The following is a 24848-nucleotide window of genomic DNA, read 5'->3' as shown; positions in this document are numbered from 1 at the left end:
GGCCTGTAAGGGCCAAAATGAATGAGCCACTGGTTATTTCTCTGATGTCACTTCCCAGCACCCTCCCTTTTATTCCCTGAACTCCAATCAGATTGGTCTCCAACTGTTCTTGGGATCCTACATGAGAGCATTTACATTTGCTTTTCCTTCTGCTCAGGATGCTTTTCTCAAGATGTTTGTAAAATTCAGCTCCCACTGCGTTGAGGGCTGTGATTCACTCAACAACAGGGCCCCTGTTCTGGGCACTGAGGAAAGAAAAACTAAACTAGATAGACAAAAATCCAGGCCACGTGGGTCTTACGTTCTGCTGAAAGGAGACAGACAAAAACAAAATAAATACATAAACGGTACAGTATATTAAAAAGTGACCAGTTGTACAGAGTGCAATAAAGCAGTGAAGGGATAAAGCCAGAAGTGCCAAAGAGGGAGAGGTGATATTTAAGCAAAGACATAAAAGGAGGTAAGAGAATATATATTATGCATCTCTCTCCAAAGAAAGATCATTACAGGCAGAAATGGCAAGTGCTGAAGCCCTTAGGCAGGAGCATGGCTGGCACTTTCAGGGAACAGCAATGAGGTTAGTAAGGGGCGGAGGCAAGTAAGTAGAAGATGAGGTCAGAACCCTTGTGCACTCTTGGTGGGAATCTAAAATGGTACAGCTGCTGTGAAAAACAGAATGAAAGTTTCTCAAACAATTAAAAACAGAAATACCATGTAATCCAGCAATTCCACTTCTGGGTATATACCCTAATGAACTGAAAGCAGGGTCTCAAAAAGATATTTGTATACCCATGCTCACAGCAGCATTATTCACAGTAACCAAACCATGGAAGCACCCTACATATTCATCAACAGATGAATGGATAAGCAAAATGTGGCCTATCCATACAATGGAATATTACTCAGCCTTAAAAAGGAAGGAAATTCTGACATATGCTACAACATGGATGAACCTTGAAGGCATTATGCTAAATGAAAACAAGCCAGCCACAAAAAAACAACTAACTGTATGATCCCACTTAGACAAGGTACATAGTGTAGTCAAATCAGAGACAGAAACACTAAAATGGTGTTTGCCAGGGGAGAGGGGCAGGGGAGAAAGAGGAATTATTGATTAATAGGTATAGAATTTGTTTTACAAGATGAAAAGAAGTACAGAGATGGATAGTAGTGATGGCTATACAACAATATATTTAATAAGGTATTCAGTACCAGTGAACTGTACCCTTAAAATGGTTAAGATGGTAAATTTTGTGATGTGTGTATTTGGTTTACCACAAAAAAAAGAAAAAAATAAATCATTTGAAAACTAAAACAAAATAGCAGTGTACAGAATCTGAACGTCAGCATTTTCAATTACAATTATACTGTCATACAAATTAGCCTAAAATTATCTTTACACAAAGAGAATAATTAAACCTGAGATGAAATAAAAGCTTTTTTAAATCATCAAGTTTTAAAACAACAATGTTCAAATAATGGTAGATTTTTGTTGTCAAAACTAATACTGATTTTATTAGATAAACTTAATGCAAACAAAACTGTACTTAGTGTAAACAAACACAGCACATCCTTTTGTTCTGGAAACTGAATTGTTTTGTTAATATTAAAGCTGTAAGAAACAAAGGTTACCTGTCACAGAAACAATATTAAGTAATCTTCTCATGGTCTGAGGACTAATGTCACTGAACCAGTCCTCCGTAACCAGCAGTTTCGTAAGATCAAAGGACATCTGCCGAGTGATGGTCCGCTGAATCTGCCTTCGGCGGTAAGTATCCTGAAATAGTGTTATTATCAAAGAGCATGGACCCATACTTCGAGTCTGAGAATTTACAGCTTTTTGAGAAGTGAATATATGTTTATGACAACAACAAAAATTCAAAATTCTGGTCAAAGAGGCAGATTACTTGATAATAATAATAAAGAAACCACAGGGAGATGACACATAATAATTCCCTGAGACAGAATCCTTACAGACGCATTAGAAAGTAATATAGCAGCAACTGCATCAAAGGCTATGGTTTAGCTTCAGTTGTTTCTGGATTTGCAGCTGGACAGTCAGAGAAGGCTAAATGAATGCCTTGAAGATTGTTAAGTAAGCAGAATTACATAAACAGAATTCAATTTGAACTCTCATAGGAGCTCAGTATTTATGGGAACCCTGAAATAATAAAGCATGTAATCCCTTGGGTAGTTTTAAGGAGTCAGCATTTTGATTTTTAGGTTAGTTTTAAATATGAGACAACCATCTAAAAGGCACAGCTGCTCTAACGATCCTCACAACTGCGTAAGAATTAAAGACCCTCAAGTGGGCAGGGTGGATTAGGGAATCCCATGTGATCGGAGGAATGGACACCACAGAGGTGAGTTCTCATCCAAGGTCAAGAAACAAGGGAGTGATGCATGCCACCAAAGGGAGCTCGTGAGTCCTGATCAAATGGTAAACGATACCCTCCTCTTAAGTTAGCGCTATTAGTTGTTGTTCATAATATTAATTTTGCACCCCTACTTTAATACAGGGTAGAGGCATAAAATCAGAATGTCACTGAAGACACACTTTAAAAACTGGAAAGTCCAAATTTACTGGTAGCTAACTAGGAAAAAATGAAAGCAGCACCAAAGCTAGCCCAACCCAGCCATCCTGAAGTAGTACTCCTGCCATAACTTACCTGTGAGTGGACATCCTCCTGTCTTGTAATACTCCTTTGTTCTATACACAAGAAGACTCTAGGAATGGAATAGGTCAGGGACAACTAGAGCGTTCAAGGAGAAACCCAAGGTGGCTGGGAAGGGCATGGAAAAGCTATGTGGGTATGAAAGAGTCATACCTACAAACATAAGCGAAGGAGGAAAGCCAACAGGAAGGTGAAGCCAGGAGCGTTTCTCACCTACAAGCCTCTTTCTCCCTCACAGCTGAGGAGGCAATGGGCACCTGGAATGAATACAATCTGACCTGGAGTGAATACAGTGGCTTTCAACCCCGAATGAAATCATACGGGAAGCCTTAAAACCTCATTCTCAGAGACTTTGACTCAATTGGTCTGGGGTCTGGGGTGGCCCTTGGGTTGAGAGCAAGATAGGACAGGTCAGGGACTCCTATACAATTCACAGTGATGGCTCTAGGTTCGACATTCCCTGAAAAAACACCTGAAGCTGAAAGGAAATTCAGTGATCAAACTTATTTGATGAACTTAATGCACTACTTACAACAGATTATTTAAGTGGCATCACCTTATTTTTATTTGAATAATAACAAAACAAACATTATGGCACAAAACAAATGGCACCTTACCCGTCTATTGAGGGCTGTCTTGCTACCGAGTTTTGTCATCTCTCCAAGGCTGTTTTGTGAAACTCTTCTGTCAGCATCTTCCTGTATCCCTTAAAGAATTTATCAAGAGAACACCATTTGTACTAAAATTCTGTTGTACATGATATTTAATGAGAACGGAAACACCAACAATATTTTTCAAGGTAAAAGGTCAGTCACCATAAAAAACTACAGAACTACTTCAAGTACCTGAGGAACTTGATCTTTACCTGTAGTATCTGAGCATGTAATGTCTCCATTTGTTGTGGAAGTTACGAGAAATTTTCTTGCACTGCTTAGTCCACGACTGTTAAGGAAAACGGGCAAATGAACTATGTTGCGCATATAGTCATGTCCATTTATATTTGAGTCACGAAGCACACTGTTGAGGTTCTGGTTAATTGCCTTTATAATAATATGCGGATCACTTGCAAAAATGGCAATGAAAGGGCCTTTTGAAAACAGAACTCGGACCTGTGGTAGAAGAAATGTAAATTTATGATATAAATATAAAATTAGCCACAGTAATAAGAATTGTCTTCAAAATCTGTGTTACCTTTGATGACTACATTTTTAAAATACTGGCTCCTTTTCTTTAAAAAATTATTCTATATGAAAACAGTCTTTTACTGAAGTCTGGTTTTTCACCATCTGACAATTTTTTACCATCTGAAAGTGATAAAACCTCCTAAGACAACAATTAATCCTCTCCTATTTTGAGACACTCATGGTCCACATTCTTTTGGTCTGCATGCTTAAGGTTTTCTACCCACTATGGTCTATACTCGTGGCCACATGAGAAATACCCATGAATGTACATGAGGTACTGGGCACACTGATCTCCGCCCCCAGTCACACACTATGCTTATCACACACCTTACGGAGAGCCACTGACATGCCCTTCTTTAACAAAAACTCTACAAATTCTGTGGTTTCCCCACTTTTGTTTCCAGTTCTAACCATAACCATCTGCCAAGAAAAGCTGGAGTCACACTATGGACTTCAGAGCTACTCTGTTCATTTTGTTCCCTCCCACAGCCATTAAGCTAAAATTGTTTAAATCTGTTTGTGATAAAACATACACTCTTTTGCTCTTATTCTACATTTTTAAAAATTGGTTATTTTTATAAAAGAAAAATTCGAATTCCATCTGAGCTATTCATGAAGTCATTCCTCCCAGCTGCCACGTAGGTGAGGATTGCAGTTTCAGGGCGGCTAGGACATACAGTGTCCAACATCTGGAGTACTTTGTCCTGCTCGCAGGCATCCAAGCCATCAATGATAACCGCCAGCCTTGTCTGATTCTGAGTGAAGCTGTCGATGCTTTTTGCCATCCTGGCCATCAATTCCACTTCACACTTAAGAACCTATACAAAGCAAAGGACAGACAGCACTGATCAAAGGAGAAAATTAAGCATGTTTCTTAAGAAGCCTGATAAAAAATCGTCTAACGGGAAGTAAAGAAATCCAAGTTCCTTGCTACCATTGCAGTTTTACTGATAACTGAAGTGAGTGCTTCACAACTTACAAAGTGACTTCACATAAATTAGGGCATTTCACCTTACAATGAGAAAGACACTGTCATATCCCTTTTAAAAGGACAGACTGAGCTGAGTGACTTACTTGCCAAGATCAAATGCTCTGAATGTCAAAATACTTGGAACTGAATGCAAATTCAAATGATTTAAAACCACAATACAGTTGGCTCCTGATGACACGTGACCTTGATCAAAGGAAGGGGCTGCAGACACTGCATGAAGTCCCTTTTGGTTCTTAGATTATGACCCTATCATGTATGTTTTGGTGGTTCAATGTGCTTAATCTACAGAGCTCTAGAGGAACCTATATTATTAGGCAGGAATTACCATCTGTGGAGTAATCTGACAAATTCTTCGAGAAGTCTCTTTTATAAAAATATGGTATTACTATAACTTTGTCCACTTCAAGTATACTTTTTCACAGGAAAAATGTGAAATGAAACTAAAAACAAATGCAACGCTGTTAACATTTAAAGAGTACACTCCTTAAAGCCCAATGGTCACAGTCATGGTAACATATTCACATTAGGATTATTTTCTAAGAACCCATAAGCGCTTACTTTCATGAATCCTTCACTTTTCAATTTGTGCAGTTTGGAGGCAGCGTTATGGAGGCGTTTCCTTTGAGAATTCAGGAGAGAGTCTAACACCTGCCACCACGTACGACAATTCAGAACCAAGGCCAGCCCCACTATAGACGCAATTGATATGAGGACAGCGTTCACTGTCAGATGCTTGGGGTCAACCCTAAATATAGCCAGTAGGGTAATTCCAGCAATAATGCAGCCAAAGACAAAAAGGAAGATGACAAAAGATGGGAGACAACATGTTTTTTTCCATTTCTTTTTACCTGTAAGACAACAAATGGTTTTAACAATTATTTGCATATAAATTATCTATAAAGTCTTAGTTGCAGTCACAGCATATGACAAATCTGATGGTCAGTTTGTGTTTTCATGGAAATACACTGAACATTCATCCCATCCTCAACCTCTACATACACACAAAGAAGAAGGAGGAAGCCCCACCCTGTGTATCTTCAGTCTTGAATACTCGAAAAAGCCTGGTTGCCAAAAAGCCAAACTCTCTTTCACAAGCATCTGAGAGGGTTGCAATCATTTCAGCCATGGACGTTTCTCCGCCTACACTGGAGAGCCTATTGTAATCTGTGAACAAAAACCTTGTAGGACAGAGGAAATAAAATGTTACTCAGGTACTCAAGGAAACAAGTAACTTCAACATACATCATCTCTATACTTATATTTACCCTATACTTTCTTTATTTCAAATTACTATCTTTAAAATTCTTAGGGAAAAGAACAATTAGGTGTTTTCCACTTCTAACATCCTACAATCTTTTCATAGGAAAAGACAGTAACTACAGTTAATGTAGCAGAGTTAGATGGAGTAATTCTGACTAATGGCAGAAGGATAAGAAAGTTAGGACAGAGCTTAGACAAGAAATCAAACATTTCAAAGATCTCATAACACAGAGATCAAAAGGTGCCCCCCCCCAAGTCAGGACGCAACCAAAAGGAGCTGCACAAAGTGCTCTGAGTGCCAACTGAAGAGATTAGAACCTTGAGAAAATAGTATAGTCATTAAGAATTTATGCCATTTCAAAACTCAAGTTTTAGAACTTCTTATTTATAGCTTAAATATCACCAGATTTAAAAATAAGTTGTAAAATATTCACTTCACAGTTGTTCTTTGGTAAAGTGAATTATTTTATTTTGATTCTCTGAATGCATATAGTTCAGCATTAGCTCCTTTCTCACCTCCCATTCCTGAGCTCTCATCTCAATCCAGAAGACTGTATTCAAAACACAGTGTTAAGATCAGACTGTACTGTACTGTGCAGTCTTGATTTGTGTGGTTTTAATTAACTTTTTAAAAAATACCACCTCATCCATGTAAAATGTTATTTTCTGTAAAAGTAATCTCCCAAATTACTTTATTCTACTCTATAATAGTTTTCTTAACTTTTTCATTCTAACTTTTCATTTTAAATCCTATTCTTAATACTTAATCCTATAAGCTATTATATGTAGTTTTTATCTTTATTTTTCCTTCTTACATTTGTAGGCCTATTTCATCTTAAGTTACACGTACTTTATCTTATAATAATTTAAAAATTCTTAATCATATTTAATTAAGTGTATACTTAATTACATTGCTACTTTTTGTTGAATTGCTTTGGCTTTCAGTCCTGTAACCTTCTGTTTTCATGTACTTTCCTCCGGAGCCCTCTACCACTCCTCGACTTCATTCCTTGACATACATGTCTTTCATCTTTTCTGAGCTGTTCTCTCATGTATTTCCTATTTGACATTAATAATAATTTTAGATAGGCGAGTAAATACTTCCACAGATGAGGAAAGAGCAGCTCAGAGAGTGAACCAAGCTGTTGAGGTTACACACTAATGTAAGGAGATGCCAAGACTCTAACCTACACCCAGCACTCTTCCAAGTGTTTCCAAAGGATGACAACAGGTGTCTTAAGGTGTTGGGGGCACAGGAGCTAAGGGAAGGATTATGCTCAAATAGAATGTGGTAAATCAAAGTTAAATACATCTCTTTATGGAAAGGTATCTCTGGTCCTTTAATGTACAGGATGGAGATATGATATAAAGTGTTGCCCAAACATATTTAACCAGGACATGTTGTTTGCATTATTTCTCATATAAAAAGTTCAAGGGACCAGTGTTTTTGGAACGTACATTGAGAAATGTTGCATTATAAACTTGATTTTTGCTTCATCTTACTAAAAGTCACTTGTCAAAAGGCCCAACTTACCTCACAGGCAATGCTTTAGTGGTTTGCTCTGGCAGTTCGGGTGGATTCACAAACATCAGTTTGAGAAGAAGCTCCAAATAGCCAATGTGCCTCGCCAACCTAGTACTGAGGACCCAGGCCCAGTTCCAACTCTCTCCTTCCCTTCGTCCACCAAAGTAAATGACAACTGAAATACAAGGTTTTAAAAATGTTATCCAAAACAGTCATTAGTCAAGCTGCCTATTTTCTCCAAGTAGTCAAGTATCAAGTAATGACAGACTTACATAACTTCTCATGGTCTCATGCTATTTCCTAACTACTCCTCAAAGAATTCCTCAGGGAACCTCCCCAAAATACAGAAGAAATGTGAAAAGGGGAAAGTAAACTGACTAAAATATGACATAAAAAAACACAGAAAGATACTACCTTAAACAGAAATATATCACTTAGTTGAGATTCGAATGTTAATGACTTTGGGTCTATCACTATTCGCACTGTTGAAGTAACTAGCTCCTCCAACAGTAAATCTATTTCCTTTTTTGAAACTGAAGATGCCCTCACCAAGAACAAGAACTTTATTTTACATTTCTATTTTGCTTTAAGTTAAAATAAAAATTAGTCATGATCAAAATGCTCAAGAGCATGCCAGAGATGGCTGTGAAGAGTTATTTTCAAGAGATTTAAATAGTAGTCATTAGTTAACATATAAAAGGGTGAGTATTATAAATTAGAGTTCTGTTTCAATATTTACAAGTAGTACACTCGCTTTTAAAGCAAACTAATCCATCCAGGCTGTGGACAATGTTCCTCTAAACTAACTTACAAAGTATCAAAAAAAACCAATTTTCTCACCTATATAAAAGTCACAAGTTTTAAGAGATACAGATAATATTTTAAGTAAACAATGAGTCTTGATATTTTCTCTGTTTTTGAAAAGGACTGAAAGCAAAGACTTACTGAAAAATATATATAAGACAGCTAAGAGGCTCAATGACACTGCAATTCCAAGATTTGGGTCGACCGTAAAAGCAAACAATAAACCAAGTCCTCCACAAAGTAGCAGTGTCAGAAATACTATCAGCCAGGAAAACTGAAAAAGAGGTTCAATTTGTTGTCCTGCAAAAGTCTTCATTTCATCTGAAAGAGAAATTAATGTGAAACTGTATTACTGTTTTGCTTAAGAAATACATCTTCTAACTCAATTTGAAATTTTCACATTTTCAGTATAAACATTTATTAGGTACTTACGAAGTCCCTAGAGAGAATATTACTATGTAACCATATTAACCAATGCTGTCTATGGATAAACATAAAAACCTCATTCCCCAGGAGCACACCCACATTTGTCTGAGCTACTCCCCTGCCTCATACTGACAATGCCCAAAATCCTTTTTCATTTCAAAATCCTTTTCCTTTTCCCATCTGTCAAGATTTTGTTGAAATTTTTTTTTGTGGTTTGTATTATACAAGCAAGAGGTATTGTTTCCAAAAAGAAGACTAAATACCATGGTCTGCTATGTGCCTTCAAAACTCCGCACCTCTTTCATTCCTCTCTGACTCTCACCCCTTCTCCCTCCTATCACATTTGAGGACCAGGGCTCTTAAACGTATGTGCTGAGCCCAATGAGACTTAAAACAGTAATTCTTCCTCCAAAAACTTGGTAAAAATTTTATAGGCAATCTTGAAACCTGTCCTTGAAGGAAGGATGAATAAGATGTTGCCAAGCAAAAGGTGGGTGGGGAAGCTGTCTAGGAAGCTCCGAATAGAGGGTGGAACTCAGGAGGAGTGTTCAGTCGGTTAATGCAAGAGCAAACAGCCCGTGACTGCAGAAGGGGGGCGCACAAGAGGTAGTGCTGGCAACTGTGGCCACGCAAACCAACAAGTCTATGAAGGGCTCTGGATATATTTATTCATAGCACAAGCCAAATCTGCTGCCAAGGGATTTTAGTGTGTTATAACACAACTAGATCTTTGTTTTCAAGAGACTCACATAACCATGTGATCAACTAGTAGGGAGTAATTAATTTCAATTTGGTAAATTGCGTCACACACACCCATATCATATAAGACTCTTTTTCTCCACTTCAGAAAAAAAACAAGAGAAAAACTTGTTATATATACAGGTTTTGTACCAACATGCCCTTTACCTTCTAGTTTCTTGAGTAAGAAAGATTTCCCGCTTCCCCACTGTGCATAGAGCCCCACACAAATGGGGGGCTGCATGGTAGGTTCGCTGAGAATATCTGCCAGGGCACTGCTATACAAATCATAACCAAGCATGTCACCATCTGTTTCGGTTGGAGACAAGTGTCCTGTAATTATAAGCACACCATATTATTACATTAAAGAGAGATACTACTATTAGAAAGGAACATCAATTCTCATTTACCAACTGCTATTCAATTAGAGAAAAAAGTTATTATAAATGGTTAGACCTGTGTCAAAAGAGGTTCAGAGATTCTTAAATTAAAATTGTATTTCAAAGAACTTGATACCTACTGATTGTAAGATGCATCATCATTATGCACAACAAAGAAAAAATGCTGCTAAATTGTGACATAATACTTTCTTATCCATCAATTATAAATACATTCCAATTTCAAAGATGCTAAAATGTGGAACAGGGTACACTTCAGAATCAATAAAATATTAAAATACACACTAGTACACAGGAATAAATTTAATATGTAATACATATATAAAGATAGTCATAAAATATGAGTGAAGAATATAATGGGTATTCAGAGAAAAAGAGAAATTCTACGGTTCTAGAAGAAAGGTTCAAATGTTAGCAATTCTCCCCAAATTAATCTCATTTTAAGGCAATTTCAATAAAAACTGATGAGAATTTTTTGAAAAGTTGAAAAGCAAGAACATGTAAGAACAGCTGAGAAAAAGTGTTGAAGAGCACCAAAGAGTCACTGTCTTTGGAGAAGAATCAAAATATACTGTAAAGCTATAATAATTAGAACACTGTCGATCCAGCACAAGATATAAGCCTAAGTGGCATCTCAAATCAGTTGGGAAGGGATAAATTAGTAAGTGATGTTAGGAGAGGTAAGCCATCCATTTTTTTTAATAAAACTTAAACTCTATATTCTCATACCTTAACAAAAATAAGTTTCTGAAACATTAAAAAATTAAATGTAAAGAGTAAAGCCATAAAAACACGAAAAGAAGATATATGAGAAAAACTTTAATCCTTGCACAGGAATGGCCTTTCTCAATATAATACTAAGGGCAGAACTGTAGGAAGATGGACAAACTACAAAAATGTACAACTTTTGGATGAAGAATTTTTAAAAATCACTATAAGTAAATAATAAGCTAGGGACAGGGATGCAACATATAGGATACATCCAGGACCAGTATCTGTAACATATAAAGATGCACAAAATCAATTTTTTTAAAAATGTTAAAAACTCAAGAAAAAAGTAGGCAAATGATGCAAAGAGGAAAATGGCAAAAAAATAAATAGCTTATGAACATACTAAAAGATCTCAATCTCACTAATAATTTTACAATGCAAATTAAAATGAGATATGTTTCTCTTACTGATCTGATTAACAAAGGTTAGGGAGGCTGGAAATAGCAGTGTTAGCAAGGTTGTGGGGGACGGCACTTCATATTTGCCCTGATGGAGAACAAACTGTTATAACCATTATGCAAAATCAGTGAAAACTGTGACTTGTCCATTCTACTTCTGGCAGTTTATTCCAAGAAAATAAGCCTAAAAACAAAAGTAATTGGATATATGCAAAAAGATGTTCACTGCAGCATCCCTCTTTTAACAGCAAAACAAACCAAACATTCATCAGCAGAGAGCTGAATGTGGTACTAAAACCTATAATGAAAGATTATGAAACAATTAAAACATGATATAATTCATTATTAAAAACTGTTACAACATGGTATGACCTAATTTTTATTTTTTTAAAGGTTATATGCATATTATAAAATATTTTTAGAAATGTAGAGAAAATCCTGGAGAGTCATTAAAACAATTACAGGATAAAAGATAAGGGACAATGAGAAATTTGCACTTTTTACTATATTTGTGTCTTCATTCTTGAAATTTAATTTCTGTGCATTGTTATTGTAATTAGAAAAAAATGACATATAAGAACTCATAGTATAATAGATTCATACTTAAAAACAAGACATAAGTAAGAAGCTAAGCCGGAAGATGGTGGTATTCTACAATCTCCTGTTGGTTTCTGGGACCTACTTACCTCTATTTTAATTCTAGTAGAAAATTGTCCCGTATTTCAAAACACTGCATATGAATGATTACATTCTCATGTGAAAATGAGTATATTTTCAATCAAAACCTATTTTAGTACAATACTCCAGGCATTATGCTAGATGTTATGGAGGACACAAAGATAAGAAGAAAGAGCCCCTGCCCTGAAGAACTTGGAATCTGGAAGGGAGAAAATTCTAAAAGAAATAGAAAAAGAAGCCACATAGAATAAATATAAAAACAAAAATATAAACACAGGTGGGTGCATAAGTATTCCAACAAGGCAAAGATTTTACTGGTTAGGCAGACCAGTTAGAGCCTCACTGAAAAGGGGACACCTGACAGGTGCCTCGGAGAGAGATGGTTTTAGTAAGCGAAGAGCCTTCACCAGGACGGAGAGGCACAACCTGTGGTGGGTCCAGCACCAGCAAAGGAAAGATCTCTAAGTGCTGTGCTAGAGCCACACAGGAGAAAGGCAAAGTATACATGGGGAAAAAGACTTAGAAAAGTAGTCACCTTTTTAGAGGTCTTAAAGCTGCTTGATGACTCTGAATATACTTAATTTAGAATGCTACAGTACAACACACAAGAGCTTTTGAGAGGAAGGAGTATTTTTCTCCATAGAAAGATAATAACTTCCTCAAATTTTGTAATCTCCTGTTAAGTGGTAAATGGAAAATTGCTCTTGATCTCTTAATTTATTCATACAACATTCATTTTTTAAAAGTTCAGTCAGGAACAAAAAACAATACTTACTGGCTCCAAATATTTGAGTTAAAATACTTTTCTGATGGCTACAGTCAATGTTGTAAGGAGTCTCTCCTGCTTTGTTGGGCCTGTAAAGTAACCGTCCATCTTTGGGATTTCTTAAAAGAAGTTCTGCCAGTTTCCGACTCCTCCCACGAATAGCAATATGCAACGGAGTGTCTCCTTTCTGTAAAACAGCGACAGGAAACTTGAACTCTCATGTTTTTCACAGTCATATACGGTAACAATTTTCATGTTTCCGTAAAATTATAGAAAAACTTCATAAATAATATGAATTTTTATCTCTATCTCCCTACAGTTTCTATCTCTAGTTCCTTACCTAGCTTTTCTCTGATATTATTTCTCCCACAACCCTCTAGACAGAAGGTCCTTCTTCCCTCCCCTCAACTCACAGAAAAAGAAGCAACAGGCTTTCTCCTTGCAGCTCCTCCCAGGCCATGGAGCCACTTACATCGTAGGTTAGTAACTATCCACCATCCAGATATTTACTGTCCACAGATGTCAACCACTTTTTATATTTTGTTTCATAACTTTCATCTCCATTTCTCTAAAAAATGTCACAATCCATGCTGCTATCCCATCTAGCATGAGTGATCTCATCTACTCCCATGGCTTGTGTCAGCTGGTCACCATGGCATGGTGCCCTTCAACTTCTCTCCCTCCGAGTCCTTCATGCTGTAGTGATCCTTCTCTAGCCACTCCAAACTCTTTCCACTTTCCTCACCTGTCCCTTCTCCTTAACATCAACTTACCTTCTTACCTTATGAGAACCTCCAATTACATTATTCATATTCAGCACTAATGACAACTAAAATGTTAAAAAAAAAAAAAAGGTTTCTTCAGACTGCAACACATTCTCCCACTTTTACATCACACACACTGGTCTTGAAGACAATGACCCAGAAGTTAACCAATTAAACCAGTTCTCACTGACTTGGATCACTCTACAACATAAATGAAAATGCCCTGCAATGAAATAAATAAAGCTGAGAAGAATAAAACAATAGAAAGAATCAATGAAAGTAAGAGCTGGTTCTTTGAGAAAATAAACAAAATAGATAAACCTCGACCCAGACTTATGAAGAAAAAAGGAGACTCTACACATATATACAGAATCAGAAATGAGAAAGGAAAACTCACTACAGACACCACAGAAATATGAAGAATTATTAGACAATACTATGAAAAATTATATGCCAACAAACTGGATAACCTAGAAGAAATGGACAACTTTCTAAAAAATTCAACCTTCCAAGGCTAACCCGAAAGAAACAGAAAATCTGAACCAACCAATTACCAGCAACGAAATTGAATTGGTAATCAAAAATGACCTAAGAAAAAATCCCTGGACTAGATGATTCACCGCTGACTTTTATCAAACATTTAGTGAAGACATAATACCCATCCTCCTTAAAGTTTTCCAAAAAGTAGAAGAGGAGGGAATACTTCCAAACTCATTCTAAGAAGCCAGCATCACCCTAATACCAAAACAAGGCAAAGACACCACAAGAAAAGAAAATTACAGACCAATATCCCTGATGAACATAGATGCAAAAATACTTAACAAAATATTAGCAAACTGAATTCAAAAATACATCAGAAAGAGCACCCATCATGATCAAGTAGGACTTCTTCCAGAGATGCAAGGATGGTACAACATTCAAAAATCAATCAACATCATCCAACACACTGACAAAAAGAACAAAAACCATATGATCATCTCCATAGATGCTGAAAAAACACTGACAAAATTCAACATCCATTCATGATAAAAACTCTCAACAAAATGGGTATAGAGGGCAAGTACCTCAACATAATAGAGGCCATATATGACAAACCCACAGCCAACACTATACTTAACAGCGAGAAGCTGAAAGCTTTTCCTTTAAGGTCAGGAACAAGACAAGGATGCCCACTCTCCCCACTTCTATTCAACACAGTACTGGAGGTCCTAGCCACGGCATTCAGACAACACAAAGAAATAAAAGACACCCAGATTGGCAAGAGAGAAGTTAAACTGTCCCTGTTTGCAGATGACATATGGAACATAAAAAACTCTAAAGAATCTACTCCAAAACTACTAGATCTAATATCTGACTTCAGCAAAGTTGCAGGATACAAAATTAATACACAGAAATCTATTGTATTCCTATACACTAATGATGAACTAGCAGAAAGAGAAATCAGGAAAACAATTTGATTCACAATTGCTTCAAAAAGAAGACAATACCTAGGAATAAACCTAACCAAGGAAGTGAAAGACCTATACTCTGAAAACTACAAGACACTCATGAGAGAAATTAAAGAAGATACCAATAAATGGAAACATATCCCGTGCTCATGGATAGGAAGAATGCATATTGTCAAAATGGTGATCCTGCCTAAAGCAATCTATAGATTCAATGCAATTCCTATCAAAATACCAACATCATTCTTCAATGAACTAGAGAAAATCATTCTTAAAATTCATATGGAACCACAAAAGACCCCGAATAGCCAAAGCAATCCTGAGAAGGAAGAATAAAGCAGGAGGGATCTCACTTCCGAACTTCAAGCTCAACTACAAAGCCACAGTAATCAAGACAATTTGGTACTGGCACAAGAACAGACCCATAGACCAATGGAACAGACTAGAGAGTCCTGATATAAACCCAATCATATATGGTCAATTAATATACAATAAAGGAGCCACGGACATACAATGGGGAAATGACAGTCTCTTCAACCATTGGTGTTGGCAAAACTGGGCAGCTACATGCAAGAGAATGAAACTGGATTATTGTTTAACCCCATACACAAAAGTAAACTTGAAATGGATCAAAGACCTGAATGTAAGTCATGAAACCATAAAACTCTTAGAAGACAACATAGGCAAAAATCTCCTCATTATAAGCATGAGCAACTTCTTCCTGAACACATCTCCTCAAGCAAGGGAAACAAAAGCAAAAATGAACACATGGGACTACATCAAACTAAAAAGTTTCTGTACGGCAAAGAGTACCTTCAGCAGAACAAAAAGGCATCCTACAGTATGGGAGAATATATTTGTAAATGACATATCCAACAAGGGGTTAACATCCAAAATATGTAAAGAACTCACACACGTCAACACCCAAAAAGCAAATAACCTGATTAAAAAATGGGCAGAGGAGATGAACAGACAATTCTCCAAAGAAATTCAGATGGCCAACAGACATATGAAAAGATGCTCCACATCACTAATCATCAGGGAAATGCATATTAAAACCACAATGAGATATCACCTCACACCAGTAAGGATGGCCAGCATCAAAAAGACTAAGAACAATAAATGCAGGCGAGGATGCAGAGAAAGGAGAACCCTCCTGCACTGCTGGTGGGAATGTAAGCTAGTTCAACCATTGGTGAAAGCAGTATGGAGGTTCCTCAAAAAACTAAAATTAGAAATACCATTTGACCCAGGAATCCCACTCCTTGGAATTTACCCAAAGAATACAACTTCTCAGACTCAAAAAGACATATGCACCCCTATGTTTATTGCAGCACTATTTATAATAGCCAAGAAGCAATCAAAGTGTCCATCAGTAGATGAATGGATAAAGAAGATGTGGCACATATACACAATGGAATACCATTCCGCCTTAAGAAAGAAACAAATCCTACCATTTGCAACAACATGGATGGAGTTGGAGGATATTATACTCAGTGAAATAAGCCAGGCAGAGACAGACAAATAACCAAATGATTTCGCTCATTTGTGGAGTATAACAACGAAGCAAAACTGAAGGAACAAAATAGCAGCAGACTCAGAGACTCCAAGAAGGGGACTAGTGGTTACCAAAGGGGAGGGGTGGGGGAGGGTGGGTCAGGAGGGAGGGAGATGGGGACTGAGGGGCATTATGTTTAGTACACCTGGTGTGGAGGGGTCACGGGGAAAACAGTGAGGCACAGAGAAGGCTAACAGTGACTCTGTGGCATCTTACTACACTGATGGACAGTGACTGCACTGGGGTCTGTGGGGGTACTTGATAATATGGGTGAATGTAGTGACCACATTGTTTTTTCATGTGAAACCTTCATAAGAGTTGACTATTGTTGTTATTCCCACATTCCTGTTTCATCAAAGCCAAAAAAAGGTATATCAATAATACCTTAAAAAAATTTTTTAAGAAGAAAATGCCCTGCAATGTTCTTCCTATGGCTTCTGTGGCATGACTTTATCCTGATCTTAACTTTCTTCTGTTGCCTCAGGCCCACTTCCTGCTTTCCTAGATTCTCTTCCTACATCACAGATCTTCACAATGACTACATATCGGGCTCACTATTTGTAACGCACTGGGCTGAGAACTTTAGAGGATGTAAAGACAGAAGACAAACAGTCCCTGACCTTAAACAGCGCACAATAGGAAGAGACTCAGTAAAACAAACTAGAATGCGACACATGCCATAAGAAGTGAAGTTTTCATATTTCTTCCCATAGATGATCTTAAGAAGTCATTCCCCAGCAACTCTCTTCTCTCAACTGCCACAGTCCCACCAAGGCCTTGATTTCTTATCCAAGTTCTAGTCCCACACTTCCCAATGCCTGCTGTCTTCCTGAATGTCCTATCAGCCCTCAAACTAAACATACCTACACCAGATTTCATCACCTTAATACCTACTGAACCCCATTTCTTATCTCAAACATGTGAGAAGGTAAAAGTATCATCAGTGGCATTTCTGCCAGACACAAAATTTCTGAAAATGCAGAGATCAGTGATGGGCTAAGTAAAAATAAACTAACCTTTATTTTAAATGTATTTTTATGAAATCCTCTACAAAGAATCATGTTCAAGACTTACAATTCCTGTCCCTTATTCTAGCAGGATGGCACTTGGTCATGTCCCAGTAAGATGTGCTGAGTGGATGAACAGCTGTTCTTAGGGATCACGTGCTTGTCAGCAGATATGTGCTGACTCAGAGCAAAGCAACAAACAAAAGGATACGGAGACACAGTTCCTTCAGGAAACTTACATTAATGAGGATGAAACAATTACTTATAAACGCATGTTACAGATTAATGAAGCCATAGGGAATCTTAAAGGGCACTCAGTCGGGTGGTAGACAGCAGAATGAGAAAAACAGGCAAGACAGAAAGTTTTCTATAAAGCCAAATATATTCATGTGAGAATCTCTTCTCTGACTTTGTCTTTCCTGAGTTTTAATATTAAAATTTCCTTTCTTTTATATGAAACTATATTAATATGGTGATGATGGCTCAGAGGGTTTGATGTCATTTTTTAAATAATGCTGTTTCCTGATAAAATAAAGAGCAAATACATATTGATTCTCTGTAATTTGTTTAACTGCCTCATAAACAATAGAAAAATAAGCTTCAATCTGTTATGGATTAGTAAAGCCCAAATCACATTATACTTTTAGAGGAAAAAAGTTGTTAATATTTCTTACTTCATATGTAAATCAATTAGATTCTTTTCAGGGAGGAAATCAATTGAAGTAGATAAAGAAGCCTGTTTAAAAAGAAAACAAACTAAGCCCAGGAATCAAGTGTGTATGAAGTATCACACACTGCAGTTAATCACCTTACGGGGAGTATGCCAGTGCCTCTGAAAGGGCCGTGGTGAGCACGTACGGCTGGGCACCTTCTCTCCTGTCGTGAACGTTCATGGCAGCCTGCTCCGAGTCATCTGCTCCTGCCCGTCTGGGCAATTCACCTGCAACCTGCTATGCACCTGCTCACACCCTCCTCATACGGTCATCAATGGCAGCTCCCGTAACCGGGGCAAGCAGGAGGACAGTCGGAGGCAGCCTCTTAACAAAGCATACTGAGCCCGCCTGCTCCTCGGCCTGCTACTGGAACAGCTGAGAAGATACCATAGCATCAAACCCCACACAGACGTCTCCAGCAAGTAATCTCTCCCTCCACGAAATAAAATCAGATCCCCTTAGGCCACCACATACATAGGTCAGCCTACCAACAGCTTTCCAAAAAGTTTCTTTATACACAGATATTTTACCTTATCTATAGCAGACACTTTAGCTCCTTTATCCAGCAGCAGCTCTACTACTTCAATATTTCTCATCTTGGTAGCCTTTATCAGTGGCGTTTCACCATCCTGCAGGCAAAGATAAGAAGGTTTGCCAGATTAACAGCTTTACTCCTAAGTGTTTAAAGTCACAAAAACATACACATAAGAATTCAAATAGCTAACTGTGGTACTAGTCTATGTTAAAAATATGAGAATTTTGTTAGTAAAAACTAACACAGAAAGTGCTTTTCCTCTCATAACCAATCGCTTGTATCAAAATAATTTTATATCACTCAGCTGAGTATGGGACGTGCCCAGCTACTTATCAGCCGTTTCTGGCAACAGTTTTCCCTGCCCCTTGAAGCTGCTGCCATCCCCCAGATTCCACCACTGACACCTGGGGCAGCACCTCCAGGGACTACTTCCCAGTCTCACCAACTCCCCACCAACCAGCCAGTCATGGCCATTATCTAGATTTTTCAGAAATCGATACCAGCATCACTTTAGTTTTCTGTGCACCTAAGAATCTGTTTGTAACAGGTAAAACAATTTGATACAAGCAATATGCCTCTGGAAAACCTCAGAAGAGTTCATGATTGCTTGCAAAATCAATTAAGGGAAAGAAGAAGAGACCACAGTTCATCACTGAATTAGAAAGAGAGAAACCTGGTCAGAAGCTACAGAGAGTCACAGTAGCTAATGCACAGTTCCAAAAGAAAATGAGAAAGATTATCAAGGAGCCACCAGCAAACCAGAAGGTATCCCAGGAAACTTTCTGCTCTAGGGCCCCGAAGTTACCATCACCAGTTTAGAAAGATGCCAGCAAATGAAACACAATTGTTTCATGGGTGACTCCAAAACTTTATTCATTAAGAATTCCTGCCATCTCAACCCAGAGTTCCAAATATATCTCCTCTTGAGAAACTATTATCCATAAGAGCAAAATACAATCACTGAAGTCTTACATAGTTTCATATTTTTCACATGACTTCAGTAAAACAGACTAAAGTGGCTGGTTTCGGGAACCAATAACCACTCACAATGGTCTTTTAAAAGGAAACATATTCTGTGTTCCAAACAACAGGAGCATAAAAGAATTCTGGGGAAATAAATGATCTGTCCATAATTGATCAACAGCTGATATTGTATATTCTGAAAGTATTTAAAGTAACAAATTACACACTATATTTTGCTGTGAATGCACAGCTCTTGGAAGGATAACAAAGTTACTCCTCAGTTTTATATAACCTATAAAATCAGTTAAATTCTAATATCAAATAAAGATTACTAAAAAGAAGGCACTAATATTCAACACTAGGTATTGCTAGGAGAACAGAAATGTCTTTTATACCTTTGTGCATATTTCTGTGTCAGGGTTGCACTGTAAGATATCTCTCACCATCGTTGCATTTCCTTTCTCAACAGCCCAGTACAAAGCAGTTTTATTGTCCTATATAATAAAAAAGAAATCAACAATCACTTCATGTAAGATATAATACTGGGAACTGCTATTCGCAACTATAAAACATCATTCTTAACATTTCTAAAGAAGTAACAATTGATAAGATGCAAGAATAAGATTTATATAAAACTTTCAATGAAAATTGTTAAAAGGAAAATTACAAATACATATTTTGGAATTAATGGATCTTAACCAACAAGCAGCATGGTGGAAAATATTACCAATTCTTATTCTATCTTGCATTTACTTTTGAGAAATTCTTTATGAAAGCAGCCTAGGAAAACTTAGTATTACTTGACTTAGAAAGCAACAACCCCCCAGAGCTGAAAGGGCAGCAGTGCTTTTGTTACTGCAATCAGATCGCAGGAGTTGAGGGTCGTCAGTCCCTGAGATCTGTATCCCTGGACAAGTAAGTGTTCTGACCCTTCCACTCTTCACCTGCCCAATCTTTCCAAAAAATCTTGCATGAGAATGTAATACACAGACTTAGGATGAATTGTTTTTTATCATTTTTAGCTTTCTTAATGTACACCCATACCACACCTGTACACCAATCTTGACCAGATCTTTTAAAATCCTATCTCATTCAAAAACCAACAGATCCGCACAGCCTCTGAAAGCAAAGCAAGAGATACGAAACTAAACTGACAACAGCATAGGAAAACAGGATTGGCAGACAAAAAGGCATTAGATAAAAGCCTAAATAGATGATCCAGTAACCATCTTTAAGTGAAAATATTATTTTAACCCAAAAGACAATGAATTATTTTCTGCTGCTGCCACACTAAGTTTCCTATACCAAAATTTCACCAATGGAGTTCCCCTTCTCAAAAATGTACACTAGCTTCCCAATTTTCTTAGGGTGGCACTCAAACCATCCCACCTCCTATCATTCCACCGCCAGCCTGACTTACCAGCTAAGGGATACAGTCTTTCACTTTCTCATTTTCTTGAATTCACATCCTATTATTCCACTACCTTGCTGAAATGTCCAGTCTTCCTTTCTCTGCTAAATCCAACCCATCTTTCAAAGTTAGCTCAAATTCCACCTTCTCTCGAAAGCCTTCCTTAATGCCCTCTTTCCCCACCTCAAGACTCATCTATTTGAACTTTTCACTAGGCAATCAATCAGGTACCATCTTGCACCAAAAGTGGCATCTCTTTTTATATTTATGTAAAAACATAAAAGTAAAAGTAAAGAGAGCAAAGTAAAATGTTCCTCACAAAAATACATGTTTCTTACAGGCAACAGTCCCCTGTTAAGCTCCTCATAGCATCTGGCATAGTATTTATTGATTGAAAAATGGATTTGGACGCAAGCTAAAACCAAGGAAAAACTGAGCAGAAATGCAGACTGTCCAGCAACAGAATAGGTTATTATGCACAGGTTTTTTTAAATCTAAGGCTCTTGAAATACTGGATAAATTAACAACTTTAGGGAAGCTTTTACATAAAATTAATACCCTTTGTAGCTCTATGAGTTATGACTGCCTTAAGCAAAATCCAGAGGCACTTTCAGCCAAGTGGTCCTAGGGGAGGCAAGCAGAATGGAGAAAGAGGAAAAGAAAGATAAAACAAGAATGGAAGAATAACATATGAATGAAGAAAACAAAACAGAGGTTAAATACTAAAGAAAATAAACTGCATACACTCAAAGTGCCACCAACAGTCTCAGTACCATAAACTACTCATTTCAGGATTGATTATATGTTACACTAGTAAGAGAGGTATATTTGAAAAAATTAGCTTCTTTTTGGCTTACTTCCATCTAAATCTAACTTAACATTAATACAGAAATTTCATAATAATGTCAGTGAAACTTAGTAATACAGGCATCCATTAAATAGATTAGGGTTTACAAGTCTATCTCCATAGAAAAGTTGGAAGAATGATATTGTGTTCCGTCAACACATACAACCAAGGTTACTCAGAGATAAAGACAGCACTGTAGCCACACATACCTGTCCTCTAATGTCTATGTCAGCATATTTTTGGAGAAGTGCTCGAACAATTTCCACATGACCACCTCTGACAGCACCAATCAACACAGTGTCCCCACTCTTAAAAGACAAAACAAAGTATATTTAATGATGGGAACAAATAAACACTGTTCTGAAGTTAAGATTAATCATGTATTAATATAGTTTTTTCTGCAAATTTCTTGTAAAAAAAAAAGGATCTGTAAATAAGAGAAAAATTTTAGTTAACTAATACTAATACCTGATATTAACAGCACTCGGCATAAGGGATCAAAGACTTTATACCTCAAAATGAGCACTCTGAAATTCCACAACAAAAGCTTAAAAAGACAAATCACCTAGAACAATAAACCATTCTCTTTGAAGGTAACCTCCCATTATAAATGTAAACTAAATAAAATAACATGGCTGTCAATGAACCAGATGAACATTTGGAAATTACATAATATAAATCCTTTGGAATAACGTTATGCGATGAAAGCCATGGATTCTAAAAAAGGGAGTCGTAAAGCTGGAGCCATCAGTGAGTGGGTCTATAACTGCATTTAATTAAGGTAGAAGACAGATTCCCAGAACGGCATCCATATTCTAGTTAATTTGTAATTACAGGCCAACAGTACATAAGACTGACTCATTCCGCAGTACACGACCTAGATAAAATTCATTACTTCATAAGGACATCTCTTTGTCCTGAAATTACATTCACCAAGCAACAATTATTAATTATACCTTTGGTAATGGGGATAATTTTCCTTTCGGCTGAGTAACAAATCAGTTGTAGGGATTCGGGCTGGGCAGGCCCATGAGCTGGAGCTCATCTCCATCCTTAGAGGGCCCCATGGGCTATGAATCAACACGCAGGTCCTTGAGGATTTAGCACCACTGTGCAGTATCCTAACTACTCTACATTGGAAGCAGAAACAAACCCAAGGCAAACAAATTCTAGTTGAGAATGTTAGCATTAATATGGGTCCAGACTAGTAAATTAATAAAAAGTTATAAATATTTCATTGCTTACTATACACCATGCCTTGTTCTAGGCACCAGGAAACAGGAGATTCAAGGTCACAGCTCTGAAAAATTAACAGTCTAGAGGAGACAGACAACATACAATAAACACAAATAAAAAAATCAAACAAATGCCACACAAGTAAATTCAAATACAGTGATGTGATAGGAAGTGACTGGGCAGCTACTTTGGATTGGACAGCTGGAGAAGACCTTCCTGAGGAAGTAAGATTTGGGGTGAGACTGGAATGACAAGGAGGAGCCAGCCACATGAACATCAAGACCAGCAATCCAGACAGAACTCCACTGGGGCAGGGGCCCCAAAGGAGCACCGGGATCAGTGTGCAAAGGAAAGGGAAAGTTAATATGGCTGCAAGCTATTGAAACAGGAGTGAGAATGGTACAAAATAAGGACGAAGAGTTAGGCAAGGACAGTGTCATGTAGCGTCTATGAAGTAAAGAAGTAACACTTATCCAATGCGCAAAAGGAAGCCTTGGATGACTTTAAACAAAGAAGTACTTTTTGTCTCAGGTATGAGACTTACTGCTTTGAAGGTCACTCTGATAACAGTGTGGAGAGTGAATCAGAGACAACAAGAGAACTCAGTTCAGATGCTATTGCTGTAACAATGGGAGATGGTGGCTTGGACTAGGCAGGTAGTAGTGGAAATGAAGGAAGTGGACAAAGGTTATATTTTGGAGGAAGAACCAATAAAATGTACTAAAGAATTAGATGTAGTAGCTGAGGAAGAAAAATCAAGGCTAATGTGTAGATCTGGGGCTTTAACAACAGGGCGAATGGTGGTACCACTTACCGAGATGGAGAAAACTGAGGGAAAAGCAGGTTGTCTTGAAACAAACAAGACCTCTCTTTTGCTGTAAGCTTAGAAGGCCCGTTAGACAATCAAACAGAGCTCAAGTAGAGTGGACACACAAGTGTAGAGTTCTGAGAAGATGATAGAGCACGAGATACAATTCTGAAAATTCTAACTGTAAAAGTGGTACTTGAAGCCTTTGGACAATGAACAACACCAACCATGAACAACATGTACAGTGATATGTATCAAGGACAGTTATAGACCAATAGCACATGTGACATTTTCAATAACAATAGCAATGGAAAAAATTGAAAAGAACACCCTTCACAAAGACTGAGTAGTTTTTAACTTGTTACTTCTAAAGTAGAAATAAAATTTTTCTTACAACAAGTGTATGAAGAACCCTGAAGGGTGGCGAAAAGTTAACATAACCACTAGAAGACAAGTTTAAACAGGTAACCTACCCTATCAGGTATGTTCACATATGTTCCAGCATCAAGTAGATCCTGTACAATCTCGGTATGTCCCTCCTTTGATGCGATCATCAAAGCAGTATTTCCATCCTTATCTGTTAAATTTACATTTGGATTCCTCTTCAAAATTTCTTTTACTGACTGTGTGTAGCCTCCTTTTACTGCCACAATAAGTGCAGTCATTGAATTCTTAAAAACAAAAACAAGCCCAAGAAATTGGTATATTCTACAAAACATGATTAATGTGATAGTCTTACAACTAATATTTTCAAAAGGTGGCCTATTACTAATAGTTATTTCTGATAATAAAATGCCAATATCAATAACCAGACATACACCAAAAATGGCCAGGAGCTTATTTTTCTTTTCGAAGATACATTAATTCTTTTGAGTAGATAGGTCTGTTATGACACCCAATTGTTTACATGATCATTTGAAATTGGACCTCTTAACTAATAATGCATG

At 37.3% G+C, this 24848-nt stretch overlaps 1 protein-coding gene across 9 annotated transcripts in view; it reads right to left on the bottom strand.

Moving 5' to 3' along the window:
• KIDINS220 (kinase D interacting substrate 220) overlaps positions 1–24848 on the bottom strand; it is a 116536-nt gene that overhangs the window by 54495 nt on the left and 37193 nt on the right. For all 9 annotated transcript variants that reach the window (XR_012122889.1, XM_073217009.1, XM_037026594.2 and 6 more), the window contains 14 exons: positions 24375–24572; positions 22067–22165; positions 19995–20093; positions 18632–18730; positions 12624–12801; positions 9772–9936; positions 8581–8760; positions 7645–7810; positions 5877–6028; positions 5409–5698; positions 4537–4677; positions 3541–3784; positions 3293–3381; positions 1633–1777 (listed from right to left, as the gene is read on the bottom strand). Coding sequence is in view for 8 of the 9 variants with exons in the window: in XM_073217009.1 (XP_073073110.1) it covers positions 1633–1777; positions 3293–3381; positions 3541–3784; positions 4537–4677; positions 5409–5698; positions 5877–6028; positions 7645–7810; positions 8581–8760; positions 9772–9936; positions 12624–12801; positions 18632–18730; positions 19995–20093; positions 22067–22165; positions 24375–24572 (2245 nt within the window). In the remaining variant the exon portion in view is untranslated. The remainder of the gene's footprint in view (positions 1–1632; positions 1778–3292; positions 3382–3540; positions 3785–4536; positions 4678–5408; positions 5699–5876; positions 6029–7644; positions 7811–8580; positions 8761–9771; positions 9937–12623; positions 12802–18631; positions 18731–19994; positions 20094–22066; positions 22166–24374; positions 24573–24848) is intronic.

Source organism: Manis javanica, chromosome 1 (genome assembly GCF_040802235.1).
Source record: "Manis javanica isolate MJ-LG chromosome 1, MJ_LKY, whole genome shotgun sequence".
Classification (NCBI taxonomy): domain Eukaryota; kingdom Metazoa; phylum Chordata; class Mammalia; order Pholidota; family Manidae; genus Manis; species Manis javanica.
Note: the sequence above shows the minus strand (reverse complement) of the source record. Positions and strands in the feature narration are given on the sequence as shown.